The sequence below is a fragment of the Sceloporus occidentalis genome, unplaced genomic scaffold, assembly GCF_023333645.1.
Source record: "Sceloporus occidentalis isolate IW3139 unplaced genomic scaffold, rSceOcc1.0.p SCAF_7, whole genome shotgun sequence".
NCBI lineage: Eukaryota > Metazoa > Chordata > Lepidosauria > Squamata > Phrynosomatidae > Sceloporus > Sceloporus occidentalis.
In genome coordinates this window covers 17,074,008-17,088,731 of record NW_028316987.1, presented here as the reverse complement: position 1 = coordinate 17,088,731, position 14,724 = coordinate 17,074,008, and the positions used below count along the sequence as shown (strand labels likewise).

Below are 14,724 nucleotides of genomic sequence, written 5' to 3'. Positions count from 1 at the left end.
GAGAAACTGAGTGCCGACAAGTGGGCCTGCAAGTAGTTTTTCATGCCATGGAATGAGCTTTTTTCCCCTCATGCCTTCTCCATTAGTCAAATATACCATTCTTTGTCTTGAAAACTGGTTGAATTTGTTTTTTGAAGTAATTCGTCCTCCCGTGCTTGAAGCAGGTTGTTCCTCAAATGTTTTCAAAGTCCCACTTACATGTTCAGACATGTCAAAGTTCGTTCCAACACTTTATTTTTAGAAAGGGAAACGAATGTATAGGGATAAAGCAGGGAAGTATCTCTTCTGGCAGGCCTTCCTGAATAGTTAAACCGGCCACCGATTGAAATTATCATCTCATGAATACCCTATGGTCCCATCTGTTTGTTTATTCTTTGATTATTTTAATTGATTATTTAGTTATTTTAATATTAACTTGCTTAATTGATGTTTTAAGGGGAGGGAGGTTATAACTGGGATATTGGGCATTGTTGCATTCTTTTAATTGTAAGACGCCTCGGTTGTCTTTTGACAGAGGGGTGGGGTAAAAATAAAACTTGTATTATTATTTTGTTATTGAGATATTACCAACCACCACCCAATCAGTACTCTGCACATCTGAGGCCCATTCACACTACAGAATTATAGCCCTATTATTCCACTGCCATGGTTTCATCTAATGAAAACCTGAGGTTGGCAGTTTATAGAGAAGCATTAAGAATTCTCAGCCAGAGAGCCCCTCTAGTGCCTCAGCAAACTTCAGATCCCAGGATTTCATAGGATGGAACCATGGCAGTTAAAGGGGAATAAAAATGCTATATATTCATCCCTCCATATTTACGGATTTGATTATTCATGGATTTGATTAATACGTTCTCTCTAGGAATATCTAGGTCCTCTAGTGCAACTGTATGGTCAACTTTAATTGAAAGTTGTACTGAAAGACCTAGAGCAGTGATGGCGAACCTATGGCACACATGCCAGAGGTGGCACTCAGAGCCCTCTCTGTGGGCACACACTCAGTCACTCCAGCACAGAGTTCACCAGTTTGTTACTAGAAAGACCTAGGAACGTGGCACTTTGTGATAAATAAGTGGGGTTTGGGTTGCAATTTGGGCGCTCGGTCTGTAAAAGGTTCGCCATCACTAACCTAGAGATTCCAAGAGTGAATACTCTACTAGGCATTTGTAGCTCATCCAGAGCAGTTCTATGGTCAGTGTCTGTCGGACGTTGACCACAGAGTTGCACTGGAGGACCTAGAGATTCCTAGAGAGGTGTCCTCTCAAGTAAAAGCATGGTGTTTTTTGTTATTTGCGGTTTTTCCATATTCGCAGGGGTCTTGTGCTCCTAACCCTAGCGAATATGGAGGGACAAGTATAATTCTATATGGTGAATGGGCACCTGGTTTCTGTTATAGAGCTTTCATAAAGATCAGGAATAATCAGATATATGCACTGCTATGGGTACTTTTGCACAGTCCTATCTCCACTCACATTATGTCTACTTTGACACTGGTCATGTTTCATGCAATTATAAACCCCAAATCCTAGTTTAACCCATTATGAGAATGGACTACATGCTTGCACATGGACTTTGTTTATTCACACTTGCTTCTCCCTTAGCATAAAAAACCAACAAATAAGTCAAAATCAAATTAGTGTTATTGTCACCTGGAATTATACCTTATTCTGGCCAAGAAGCCTCAGTTTATAAATTAAAACAGGCAACTTAGTTTGGGCATCATACTGAGCTATCCCTGTCTGTTTTGTTTCCTTGCTTATTCAAAAGGAGGTGTGATCAGCATGTGGCTCATTCAAATTCTGGACTAATAAAACAGAATCATTGCCATATTGTTATGTGGACACATGTCAGGTTCGAGTTCCTACTCAGCTGTGCAAATCAGTGCATGGCCCTTTAGGCAAATCACAATGTCTGAACTTTTACCTATCCTACAGGGTTTTGATAAGAGCAAAATGTAACACAGTTTCTTGAAATAAGATTAAAACGCAATTAGTAAACAATACTGACATACAGTGTTGTGCAGTGGTTTGAGTGTGGGTCTATGGCTGGAGACCAGAGTTCAGTTCCCAGCTCAGTCATAAAACCCACTGGGTGAGGTATGTGCTCTCAGCCTCAGGAGAAGGCAGTGGCAAACCTCTGAACAAATCTTGCCAAGAAAACCGCATGATAGGTTTGCCTTAGGGTTGCCATAAGTCAGTAATGACTTGAAGGCACTCAACAATAGCAACAAACAATACTGCAAATATATGCATCTTGTTGTAGCTCACCTTTTTTCTGTTTTCTGACAGCCTTTATTACCCTTTTCGCTATAGGGATTAGATGCATGGTCATCTTCATCTCATCTAAGGACTTAATGACAAGAGAAATTTATGGAATATGTTAAGATGTGTGTTTGTGTGTACATGCTTCTAGTGTTATTATCAGCATTCTTTTGACCTCTTCAAAATTTTTATTTATTTCAATGGAAGCTGAATTATGATTTGTTGTCGTCGGGTGCTCTTTGCCCTGAGGCGTAGTCCCGGATACATTGAAAGGAATTTCCCCACCCTTCAGAAGTAGCTGATTTTCAGTGCAAACCTACCTGTTATATCTACTCAGACGTACCTCACTGAGTTCAATGGGATGTACTGCTATGTAAGTGTGTGTAGGGTTGCCCTCCAAGTGGGGGCCACATCACACAGGAGAAAAATGACAAAAGAGTGAATCAGAAATACTGAAAGAAAAGAGAATATTGACAAAAGCTTAACAGTTCCCCAAATGCCCAATGCTGGATTCCCCCCTCCCCACTGCAAGAATTGTACTTTAATTTTGCAATTAAGCATGGAAAGAGCCGAATAATATCAATATAGCTATAGATGCTTTTAGGGGGGATATTATTTGGTTCTTCTTTATCTCTTTAATGAAAAAAAAGTGGGTCGAGAACACATTCACTTAAAGTCGCTAGTTTTGCGCAACTACGTGAATACGCATTGCATTTGAACTGGCTCCCCATTGCCCAAAAATAGCATGCCATTGCCCGAATTTGCATGTGGCGGTCTGTCACGCAATAACGTTAAACCCCATGATTGCATTCAGATTGCCATCGGATTATACTTCCAATTCCCCTTATCTGATAAACTCCGTAACCTCCATATGGAAGATGAGGAAACTGAAACTGGAAACCAGAATATGGTTTTCCCAAATCCATGATCAAAGTCAGTCTGTACCTAAGGCTAGAATTTTAACTACTGCAGGGACTAAGCTTATCAAAATGTGGATGACAAGGAGGCAAAAGTAAGGATGTGTGTGTTTCCCTTTGTACCACATGGATTAGTGGCCCAATATGGATTGATCTGCGCTCTCTCTCTCTCTCTCACACACACACACACACACACACACACACCACAAAATCTATTAGCTGCCTTTGGGAATTATTGGTTATTGCTCTTACTGTCATTGATACAGACACAGAGTATTTCTTTCTTCCACTCAACTAAGAAGGAAGAATTTACCAAAGCCATCCAACTGGCCCACCTGAACTTCCCTTTTTCCTCCACTTTGACTTGCAAATGTCCTGCCTGTCTTTATTGTTCTCCTCCTGGCACACATGATCTTAATGCCAGAAAAATATTATGAGCATACTGCATCTTTTCCCCTCCTCCTTTCATGAGTCCAAGGTTCCCGTTCTCTTTCTTCAGAAATCAAATTGCAGTTCATGACAGTGACTGAGTCCAACTTCAATGCAACTGAACTGGGTTGTCAAACCTTCTGAGGCCGAGTGATGGGGAAGGATCTTTCCTCCATCCGCCTCCTTTTCTTCATCTTACATTGTGTCACTTTCACGTCTGAAAAAAGTAAGTAGTGCTAAGACTTTCAGTTAGTCTTCAAGGACCCTGAAGAGATTGCAGCAGTGTCCATATTAGCCTTTGTCTCTTTTTCAGGTATGTCAGCATTCAGCTTCATGGTAGAAGGATAAAGTTGTACAAAAACCAGGACTATCATTTTTCCTTCTCAACCATCTGCATGTTTAGCCTTTACTGAAAAGCTCGTTTCAATCTATGCCACATTGTATAAGATAGTTATAGAAGCATGTACCTTTGCCCATGTGCAGAGTGTTGTTTTTTCATTACTAACGCTCTCAGAATCAGCTGCCACATATCTGTTAACAGGCAATAGTGCTTTCACTGTACATAAAGTACTCCTTCTGAGGTGAGCTAGGTGGCTGTTGGGGGATAAGGTGTTTTTGGTGATGGCTCCTCAGATGTGGAAAGTAGTGGAGGATGTTGTGTAGTTCTGTATGAATTGTTAAAATGTTATATGTAATATTAAAATTAAAATACTGCTTCGTTGTTCTATATTTTAAAGATGATAAATAAGAAAGGCAAACACACACATGCACAACTATGTATCTGTGTATGCGATGTGACCATGATCACTGAAGGAGCAGTTGATAGATTTGAACCAGATTTGGAACACAGAATTTGTGGTAGAATGGAAAACAGGAGGTGAGAGAAACTGAGAATTTGAGGTTTGTGGTAACTAATATCCTGAATTACATGAGATTAAATACGTAAAATAGTTATTAGATCTCCAGATATTGGACAAATGTCACTGGAAACACCCCACTGGAGTTTGTCAGAAAACCTCTATTCTATACGTTACATAACAAGAAATATATATATATATATATATATATATATATAATGTAAGATTGCTGTATATATACAATCCATATTGATAACTGTGTAAGGAAGTCACATGAGTCCTATTCCAGGTTGTTAAATAAATGTTTAAATAAATGTTTAATACAAGTGCAATGTTACGTATTTCACACAAAAACTAAAAATGCAATACCTGAGTCATTTTGTCAAGGTGGTGTGACTATTTTCATCAAAGTGCTGTATTACTGAATAATACTTCCTGGTTTTCAAGAAATGCAAACTTGAGTCACTGTATTGTTACCAATATTAAACTGATTAATAATTTATCATAGTGAGCCAGTGTGGCGTAGTGGTTTGGGTGTTCGACTATGACACTGGAGACCAGGGTTTGATTCCCCATGAAACCCATTGGGTGTCCTTGGGAAAGTCACACATTCTCAGCCTCAATGAAAGGCAATGGCAAACCTCCTTGGAACAAATCATGCCAAGAAAACCCACAACAGGGCCACCTTAGGGTCACCATAAGTTGGAAATGACTTGAAGAGATACAACAACAACAATTGTAAACTGTGGACTTTGAAGGCAACTGTTTAAACTTTCAGCTTAGAAGATCATAAAGCATATATTTTTCTAGGCAAAAGGAATGCACAATGACTTAATACATCACCAGTACTTTCCTACAAGTACAGATGATGATGATGATGATTCATTTATATCCCACCTTTCTCTCAACAATGAGACTCAAGGCATCTAAAAATATTTAAAAACAATAAAGATTAAAAATATACAAAAGCTTCTGTACAAGTATACATATACAGTGGGTCCTTGTTATCCGCTGGGGTTTGGTTCCAGAATCCCTCGTGGATAACAATATCAAGTCCCATTAAAGTCAATGGCACAGCAAAATAGTGTCCCTTATATAAAATGGAAAACCAAGGTTTTCTATTTGGAATGTATACATTTTTGGAATATTTTCAAGCCATGGATACTTGAATCTGTGGATAAAAAAATCCGTGGATAAGGAGGGCCGACTGTAAAATTATTTTAAAAATAAACCATGGCTTTGATCTTTTAAACATTTTAAAAAACCTAAAAATGCATTCAGAATCAACATATACCCCTTGAAAACATCACTGAACAGCATTAAAAGCCCATCCCAGCCAGGCAACATGTGTGCCTGAAGCAAATTACTGTTACTCCTGTCTTTAGATGCCCACCCGCTATTTTGCTCTCAGATCTCCTTCAAACCAAAGTAGATGTCAAGCTGATTTTGCAGAGACTACACCACTACCCTCTTTTTCATTCCATGTGGTAGTCTATCACACAATAACATAAAACCCCATGATTGCATTTGGATTGCCATTGGATTATACTTCCAATTTCCCTTGTTTGATAACGTCTCTAGTCAGGATGGAAGGAAAGATGGTCAGCTGCATTGGGAAAGCATACTAGCCCCTCTTTCCCACTACTGTTTGCGCAACACAAGCCAAGGTGGTTTCTTTGGAGTACCAACTATGGTGCCAAGGGTCCAGTGGGGGTGCAAGGTTCTTCACCACCTTTTCTATAGCGCTGTCTGAGATGGAGAATTATCCTTCCTCATGAGGAAGCCAACTCAAAAGTGGCTGCATTTGCAGGACTCATCTCGAATGCTTTGCTTTATCAAAGAAAGTAAAGAGCAACTTATCAATTTTCTTCCCACTGTGAAAAACATCTTTGAAAACTGCATAGTTTTTAAAGACTGTTTATAATTCAACATTTATTTGATGCAGAGAAAACAGGAAATAGCTTTTTCTATAAGAAAATAATATTTTTTTTCTGAAGAACCATTGTTTTCTGCAAAAAACCTATCATTTCCTACCTAGGAAACATTGTAGTTGGGGATCATATACAGGGGTAGCCATGTTGGCCATATAACAAAGTACAGTGGAACCTCGCCTTATGCGGGTGATCCGTTCCAGACCCCTCTGCATAAGGTGAATTCCGCCTATGCTGGAGCCCCATTCATTTGAATGGGGCTTGTGCACGTGGCGGCACGGCATTGCGGGAACACGTGAGGCTCCACAGGCATGCGCCCATTCATCTGAATGGAATGCGCTGCCTCTTGCACCCTGTGCGCTCCCGCGCAGTTTGAACACATACGCTCAAATTGTGAATAACACGGGCGCACTGTATAGTAACACCCCAAATCCACAAAACAGTGATTTTTTTAAAAAATAAAGTTTATTATTGAAACAAACAAATATCAAACATTCAACATACATATCTCCATTGACATCTTATAAGTAAAGAACATAAAAGAAAGCATATGATAAATTTCCCATTCTCAACATCACTTCAAACATCTTCCATGTTATTTCATACTAAATCCTACTAAAATATTAATATAATTGTTAACCATCCTCATGATCTCTTATTGTTTCCCTAATTTCTCCCTTTCTTATATATACCATCTTTCCTACTAAATCTTATCATTTCATTTTAATTATTTTCCAATCAATTGCTATACCTTCATTCTTTTCTTTTCCTCCTTTCCTCCTTCCCATCCTTCTAATCTTTCCTTCTTTTCTTTTTTACTAAACCTTTCTTCTTCTTTGCTTTTTCTTTTTCATTCCGCCACTCCTCTCCCCTCTCCTCGCTCGCTCAGTGATATTTTTATTGGGACAACCAAAATGCACAAAATACAGGTTGCAATCTTTCAAAGCTCCACTGGCTTCTTCATCAGGCAAAAGTGTTAAAAATCATTCAAGGGGTGGTGGAAATATGACAGTGTTAATCACAGGTCTGCATTTTGGCAAGATGTTGCTGGTGTTGTTCTGAGTTAAGACGGCATAGAAGGAAATCTATGTAGGCGGGCCACTCCACCTTCTGGACTTGTGGTATTGAGAGACGAAGCATTGTGAAGCCCAGGAAATAAAATTTAAATTCCGTTAACAACACTTTAACAAATACTTCCTTTGAGATCCAGGATGTAGTTGAGGAGTTATTCTGCACAACATTTGCAAGTGGTTTTGTTTTCACAAAGTAAACAGCATTAATTTCTGCACGCACACACACAAACTGTGAATTTTTCTCAGAATAAGTCCAGAACTAATAATAATAATAATAATAATAATAATAATAATAAATTTTATTTATATCTCCCACTTCTCCCTTCGGATTGAAGCGGGATTACAGCAATAAAAACATCAACAATACATAGATAATACAAAATACATCAATCAGAAATAAAAAGGGAAGAGTCGTTACAGTATTGCTCACAGTCGTAAGGATCGAGTCATCGTATTCAGATGTTCAAAATCAGATTTTCACCATCCAGGATTCTCTTCATCAGGGTTTCCTGACACTGAAGAAATGAGTTTCTTCAACATTTTTGGAATACTTTGGAAATTCTTTCCATTACTAATATTCAAACAGCAAATAAGGTCTGCTTCAAACGAGGAGGACATTGGTTTACTGTGGGGCTCAGAGCTTTGGGGCCCTACCTTAACAGTGGGTGATGCTTTACTTTTTTGTGCTCCTGTAGACTTCTCCCTCTATATTGGTTGCAGTTAGAGTTGTCAGATCTCAGGACCTGGCCCTGAATCTCCAGTTTTCAGGAAACTTCTCCAGGCATGAAGAAAGGGCTGTCAGTAAATCTTTAGCTCAGCTAGGAGAACATCAGATTGCCTCAATTTCAAAGGAGCAATCCATTTTTTGCTCTAACTTGCAAAGATGGGCTTTGTGTTTACTTAATTATCTTCCTCCTTCCCTCCCAGTCATTCTAGTGCTAGAGCTCACCTTCTGCTCTGCTCCGCATCAACTTTCTGGCTAGAAAAATGTTGTTGTTGTGTGCCTTCCGGTCATTTCTGACTTATGGAAACCCTGACAGGGTTTTCTTGGCAAGATTTGTTAATGGGGTGTTTGTGGTGTGATTGCCTTTTGCTTCCTCTGAGACTGAGAAAGTATAACTTACCCAAGATCACCCAGTGCGTTTCCATAGCTGAGCAGGGATTCGAACTCTAGTCTCCAGAGTAAGTTCAACACAAACTATTCCATTTTTCCTAAATTGATGAAAGAACAAAATCCTTTCATTTCACCTGAACCTGGAAACAGCCGCTTTAGTTCTGTTTTAATTTCCAAACAGGAAAATATGGTCTCTGTGAATGTGCGTTTTAATGACAAGCTCTAGAAAAGGGACCTTGTCAATGTTGACCTTGCCTTTCTCACAGGTGGATTCAGAGATGAAACAAAGGACAGAATTTGGAGTCACTATCTTAAAAAAGAAGAACTGTTACAGCCATTGTTGGTGGAAAGAGGTGGAGGTGGAAGGGGTCACATAGCTATAGATAACTCAAGATGGTCAAGAAATGACAAAAGGACCATGTCTACCACCAGCACCATAATGGGGGAAAGCAAAATGAACCGACATGTCACCACACATTCAAAAGACGCAGATATCTCACAACTAGAAACCGGCACCTCAGTGTATGACAGCATTATTAATTCATCTTCCACAGCCATTATCTCAGCAGGTACAGGCAATTTGCCATTAGAAACTAGTGCTCCAATGCATAACAGCACTATGCACCCACTTTTCACAGTTAGCACTTCAGGAGACATAAGTAGTTCACCATCAGATGCAAGCACCATAATGGATGAGAGCACAGTGAACCCATCTTTCACAAGCTTTCCCTCGGAAGACACAAGTAGCTCGCCATTAGATACCAGTACCCCAATAGATGACACCACTATCAACCCACTTTTCACAACCACCCCTTCAGAAGACGCAAGTAGCTCTCCACTAGATACAAGTACCCCAAAGGATGAGATCACTATGAGCCCACCTTTCACAACCACTCTCTTGGAAGACACAAGTAGTTTGCCACTAGATAGCAGTACCCCACTGGATGACAGCTCTATGAGCCCACCTTTCACATCCTTTCCCCCAGGAGACACAAGTAGCTCACCATTAGAAAGCAGTACCCCATTGGATGATAGCACTGTGAACCCACTGTTCACAACCACTCCTTCAGGAGACATAAGTAGTTCACCATTAGACACAAGCACCACAATGGATGAAAGCACTATGAGCCCACCGTTAACAGTCATTTCCGTGGGAGACACAAGTAGCTCACCATTAGAAAGCAGTACCCCATTGGATGATAGCACTGTGAACCCACTTTTCACCAGCATTTCTTCAGGAGACACAAGTAGCTCACCATTAGACACAAGCACCACAGTGGACGAGAGCACTATGAGCCCACCTTTCACATCCTTTCCCCCAGGAGACACAAGTAGCTCACCATTAGAAAGCAGTACCCCATTGGATGATAGCACGGTGAACCCACTTTTCACAACCACTCCTTCAGAAGATGCAAGTAGCTCTCCACTAGATACAAGTACCCCAAAGGATGAGATCACTATGAGCCCACCTTTCACAACCACTCTCTTAGAAGACACAAGTAGTTTGCCACTAGATAGCAGTACCCCACTGGATGACAGCTCTATGAGTCCACCTTTCACAACCATGCCTTCAGGAGATACAAGTAGCTCACCATTAGACACAAGCACCACAATAGATGAGAGCACTATGAGCCCACCATTAACAGTCACTTCTGTGGGAGAAACAAGTAGCTCACCATTAGAAAGCAGTACCCCATTAGATGGTAGCACTGTGAACCCACCTTTCACAACCACTCCTTCAGGAGACACAAGTAGCTCACCATTAGACACAAGCACCACAATAGATGAGAGAACTATGAGCCCACCGTTAACAGTCACTTCCTTGGGAGACACAAGTAGCTCACCATTAGAAAGCAGTACCCCACTGGATGATAGCACTTTGAACCCACTTTTCACAACCACTCCTTCAGGAGACACAAGTAGTTCACCATTAGACACAAGTACCACAATGGATGAGAGCACTATGAGCCCACCGTTAACAGTCATTTCCGTGGGAGACACAAGTAGCTCACCATTAGAAAGCAGTACCCCATTGGATGATAGCACTATGAACCCACCTTTCACAACCACCCCTTCAGGAGAGACAAGTAGCTCTCCATTAGACACAAGCACCACAATGGATGAGAGCACTATGAACCCACCTTTCACATCCTTTCCCCCAGGAGACACAAGTAGCTCACCATTAGAAAGCAGTACCCCACTGGATGATAGCACTGCGAATCCACCTTTCACAACCACCCCTTCAGGAGACACAAGTAGCTCACCATTAGACACAAGCACCACAATGGATGAGAGCACTATGAGCCCACCGTTAACAGTCATTTCCGTGGGAGACACAAGTAGCTCACCATTAGAAAGCAGTACCCCACTGGACGATAGCACTGTGAACCCACTTTTCACCAGCATTTCTTCAGGAGACACAAGTAGCTCACCATTAGACACAAGCACCACAGTGGACGAGAGCACTATGAGCCCACCTTTCACATCCTTTCCCCCAGGAGACACAAGTAGCTCACCATTAGAAAGCAGTACCCCATTGGATGATAGCACTGTGAACCCACTTTTCACAACCACTCCTTCAGAAGATGCAAGTAGCTCTCCACTAGATACTAGTACCCCAAAGGATGAGATCACTATGAGCCCACCTTTCACAACCACTCTCTTAGAAGACACAAGTAGTTTGCCACTAGATAGCAGTACCCCACTGGATGACAGCTCTATGAGTCCACCTTTCACAACCACCCCTTCAGGAGATACAAGTAGCTCACCATTAGACACAAGCACCACAATAGATGAGAGCACTATGAGCCCACCGTTAACAGTCACTTCCTTGGGAGACACAAGTAGCTCACCATTAGAAAGCAGTACCCCACTGGATGATAGCACTTTGAACCCACTTTTCACAACCACTCCTTCAGGAGACACAAGTAGTTCACCATTAGACACAAGTACCACAATGGATGAGAGCACTATGAGCCCACCGTTAACAGTCACTTCCGTGGGAGACACAAGTAGCTCACCATTAGAAAGCAGTACCCCATTGGATGATAGCACTATGAACCCACCTTTCACAACCACCCCTTCAGGAGAGACAAGTAGCTCTCCATTAGACACAAGCACCACAATGGATGAGAGCACTATGAACCCACCTTTCACATCCTTTCCCCCAGGAGACACAAGTAGCTCACCATTAGAAAGCAGTACCCCACTGGATGATAGCACTGCGAATCCACCTTTCACAACCACCCCTTCAGGAGACACAAGTAGCTCACCATTAGACACAAGCACCACAATGGATGAGAGCACTATGAGCCCACCGTTAACAGTCACTTCCGTGGGAGACACAAGTAGCTCACCATTAGAAAGCAGTACCCCATTAGATGGTAGCACTGTGAACCCACCTTTCACAACCACTCCTTCAGGAGACAGAAGTAGCTCACCATTAGATACAAGCACCACAATGGATGATAACACTATGAACCCACCTTTCACATCCTTTCCCCCAGGAGACACAAGTAGCTCACCATTAGAAAGCAGTACCCCACTGGATGATAGCACTGCGAACCCACCTTTCACAACCACCCCTTCAGGAGATACAAGTAGCTCACCATTGGATACAAGCACCACAATGGATGAGAGCACTATGAGCCCACCGTTAACAGTCACTTCCTTGGGAGACACAAGTAGCTTGCCATTAGAAAGCAGTACCCCACTGGATGATAGCACTTTGAACCCACTTTTCACAACCACTCCTTCAGGAGACACAAGTAGTTCACCATTAGACACAAGTACCACAATGGATGAGAGCACTATGAGCCCACCGTTAACAGTCACTTCCGTGGGAGACACAAGTAGCTCACCATTAGAAAGCAGTACCCCATTGGATGATAGCACTATGAACCCACCTTTCACAACCACCCCTTCAGGAGATACAAGTAGCTCACCATTAGACACAAGCACCACAATAGATGAGAGCACTATGAGCCCACCGTTAACAGTCACTTCCTTGGGAAAAACAAGTAGCTCACCATTAGAAAGCAGTACCCCATTAGATGGTAGCACTGTGAACCCACCTTTCACAACCACTCCTTCAGGAGACAGAAGTAGCTCACCATTAGATACAAGCACCACAATGGATGATAACACTATGAACCCACCTTTCACATCCTTTCCCCCAGGAGACACAAGTAGCTCACCATTAGAAAGCAGTACCCCACTGGATGATAGCACTGCGAACCCACCTTTCACAACCACCCCTTCAGGAGATACAAGTAGCTCACCATTAGACACAAGCACCACAATGGATGAGAGCACTATGAGCCCACCGTTAACAGTCACTTCCTTGGGAGACACAAGTAGCTTGCCATTAGAAAGCAGTACCCCACTGGATGATAGCACTTTGAACCCACTTTTCACAACCACTCCTTCAGGAGACACAAGTAGTTCACCATTAGACACAAGTACCACAATGGATGAGAGCACTATGAGCCCACCGTTAACAGTCACTTCCGTGGGAGACACAAGTAGCTCACCATTAGAAAGCAGTACCCCATTGGATGATAGCACTATGAACCCACCTTTCACAACCACCCCTTCAGGAGAGACAAGTAGCTCTCCATTAGACACAAGCACCACAATGGATGAGAGCACTATGAACCCACCTTTCACATCATTTCCCCCAGGAGACACAAGTAGCTCACCATTAGAAAGCAGTACCCCACTGGATGATAGCACTGCAAACCCACCTTTCACAACCACCCCTTCAGGAGACACAAGTAGCTCACCATTAGACACAAGCACCACAATGGATGAGAGCACTATGAGCCCACCGTTAACAGTCACTTCCGTGGGAGACACAAGTAGCTCACCATTAGTCACAAGCACCACAATGGATGAGAGCACTATGAGCCCACCGTTAACAGTCACTTCCGCGGGAGACACAAGTAGCTCACCATTAGAAAGCAGTACCCCATTGGATTATAGCACTATTAACCCACCTTTCACATCCACCGCTTCAGAAGAGACAAGTAGCTCTCCATTAGACACAAGCACCACAATGGACGAGAGCACTATGAGCACACCGTTAACAGTCACTTCCGTGGGAGACACAAGTAGCTCACCATTAGAAAGCAGTACCCCATTGGATGATAGCACTGTGAACCCACCTTTCACAACCATCCCTTCAGGAGAGACTAGTAGCTCACCATTGGACACAAGCACCACAATGGATGAGAGCACTATGAGCCCACCGTTAACAGTCACTTCTTTGGGAACCACAAGTAGCCCACTCTTAAGCACCAGCACCCCAATGGATGACAGCACTAGTGTCCCATCTTTCACAACCACTCTTTCAGGAGAAATAAACAGCTCCCCACTAGCCAGCAGCACTACAATCATGACCTTTCCATCACATGCTGCCACCACAACCATCACTCCAGTCTTTCCCACCTCCTTTTTCACAAGCACTGCCTCTGCAGAGACTACTGATGCTACAGCAGCCATTGGGACCAACATACCAGGCTGGAGCACTTCCTCACTCTTCACTAGTAAAACACCAGCGGACACAAACAGCTCTCCATCACACTCAAGCACTACAATGGATGAGATTACCACAAGCTCAGAGTTCACAAGTAGAACATCTGAAGAGACAAGTCAGGCTGCTACCAACATAGGAACGAACATGCCGGGTTTCTCCACTGTCTCTGCTTTGACAAGTAGTTCTCCACAGGACAGTACTATTTCTCCATCTGGCACTAGTACCACAATGGTGGCTCCATCCTTTACAACATTAAGCACCATTAGGCCTTCTGTTACGTCATCAACTCCCATCACGACAATGATCAGTGCCATCAGCTCCACCACTCTAGCAGCACCAAGTAGTAGCTCTGTCAGGACACAAAAACCTAGTAGTAGTTCAGTACAGCCAGCAACCACTTCCTCCTCTCGCCCATCAACACCAACCACTACTATTACTACTTCCACATCAACAACTAGCAGCTCTTCTACAACTTCCACTTCCTCCTCTCGCCCATCAACACCAAGCACTACTATTACTACTTCCACATCAACAACTAGCAGCTCTTCTAAAACTTCCACTGCCTCAACTACCACCAGTAGCACCACTACCACACAACAAACTACC

General features: G+C 42.4%; 1 protein-coding gene across 1 annotated transcript; it reads left to right on the top strand.

Annotated features, from left to right (window-relative positions):
• Nucleotides 1–9,270: 9,270 nt before the first annotated feature.
• Nucleotides 9,271–14,657, top strand: LOC149309308 (uncharacterized). Its single transcript, XM_089532210.1, has 3 exons — nucleotides 9,271–10,018; nucleotides 10,097–14,469; nucleotides 14,577–14,657. Exons 1-3 carry the CDS (start codon nucleotides 9,271–9,273, stop codon nucleotides 14,655–14,657), a joined length of 5,202 nt encoding a protein of 1,733 aa, XP_089388336.1.
• Nucleotides 14,658–14,724: the final 67 nt, after the last annotated feature.

Coding starts and splice junctions, on each gene's coding strand:
- LOC149309308 (XM_089532210.1), top strand. CDS start 9,271: ATGGATGAGAGCACAGTGAACCCATCTTTCACAAGCTTTCCCTCGGAA. Junction 10,019..10,096: donor TAGCTCTCCACTAGATACAA/GTACCCCAAAGG, acceptor GTTTGCCACTAG/ATAGCAGTACCCCACTGGAT. Junction 14,470..14,576: donor CAGCACCAAGTAGTAGCTCT/GTCAGGACACAA, acceptor ATCAACAACTAG/CAGCTCTTCTACAACTTCCA.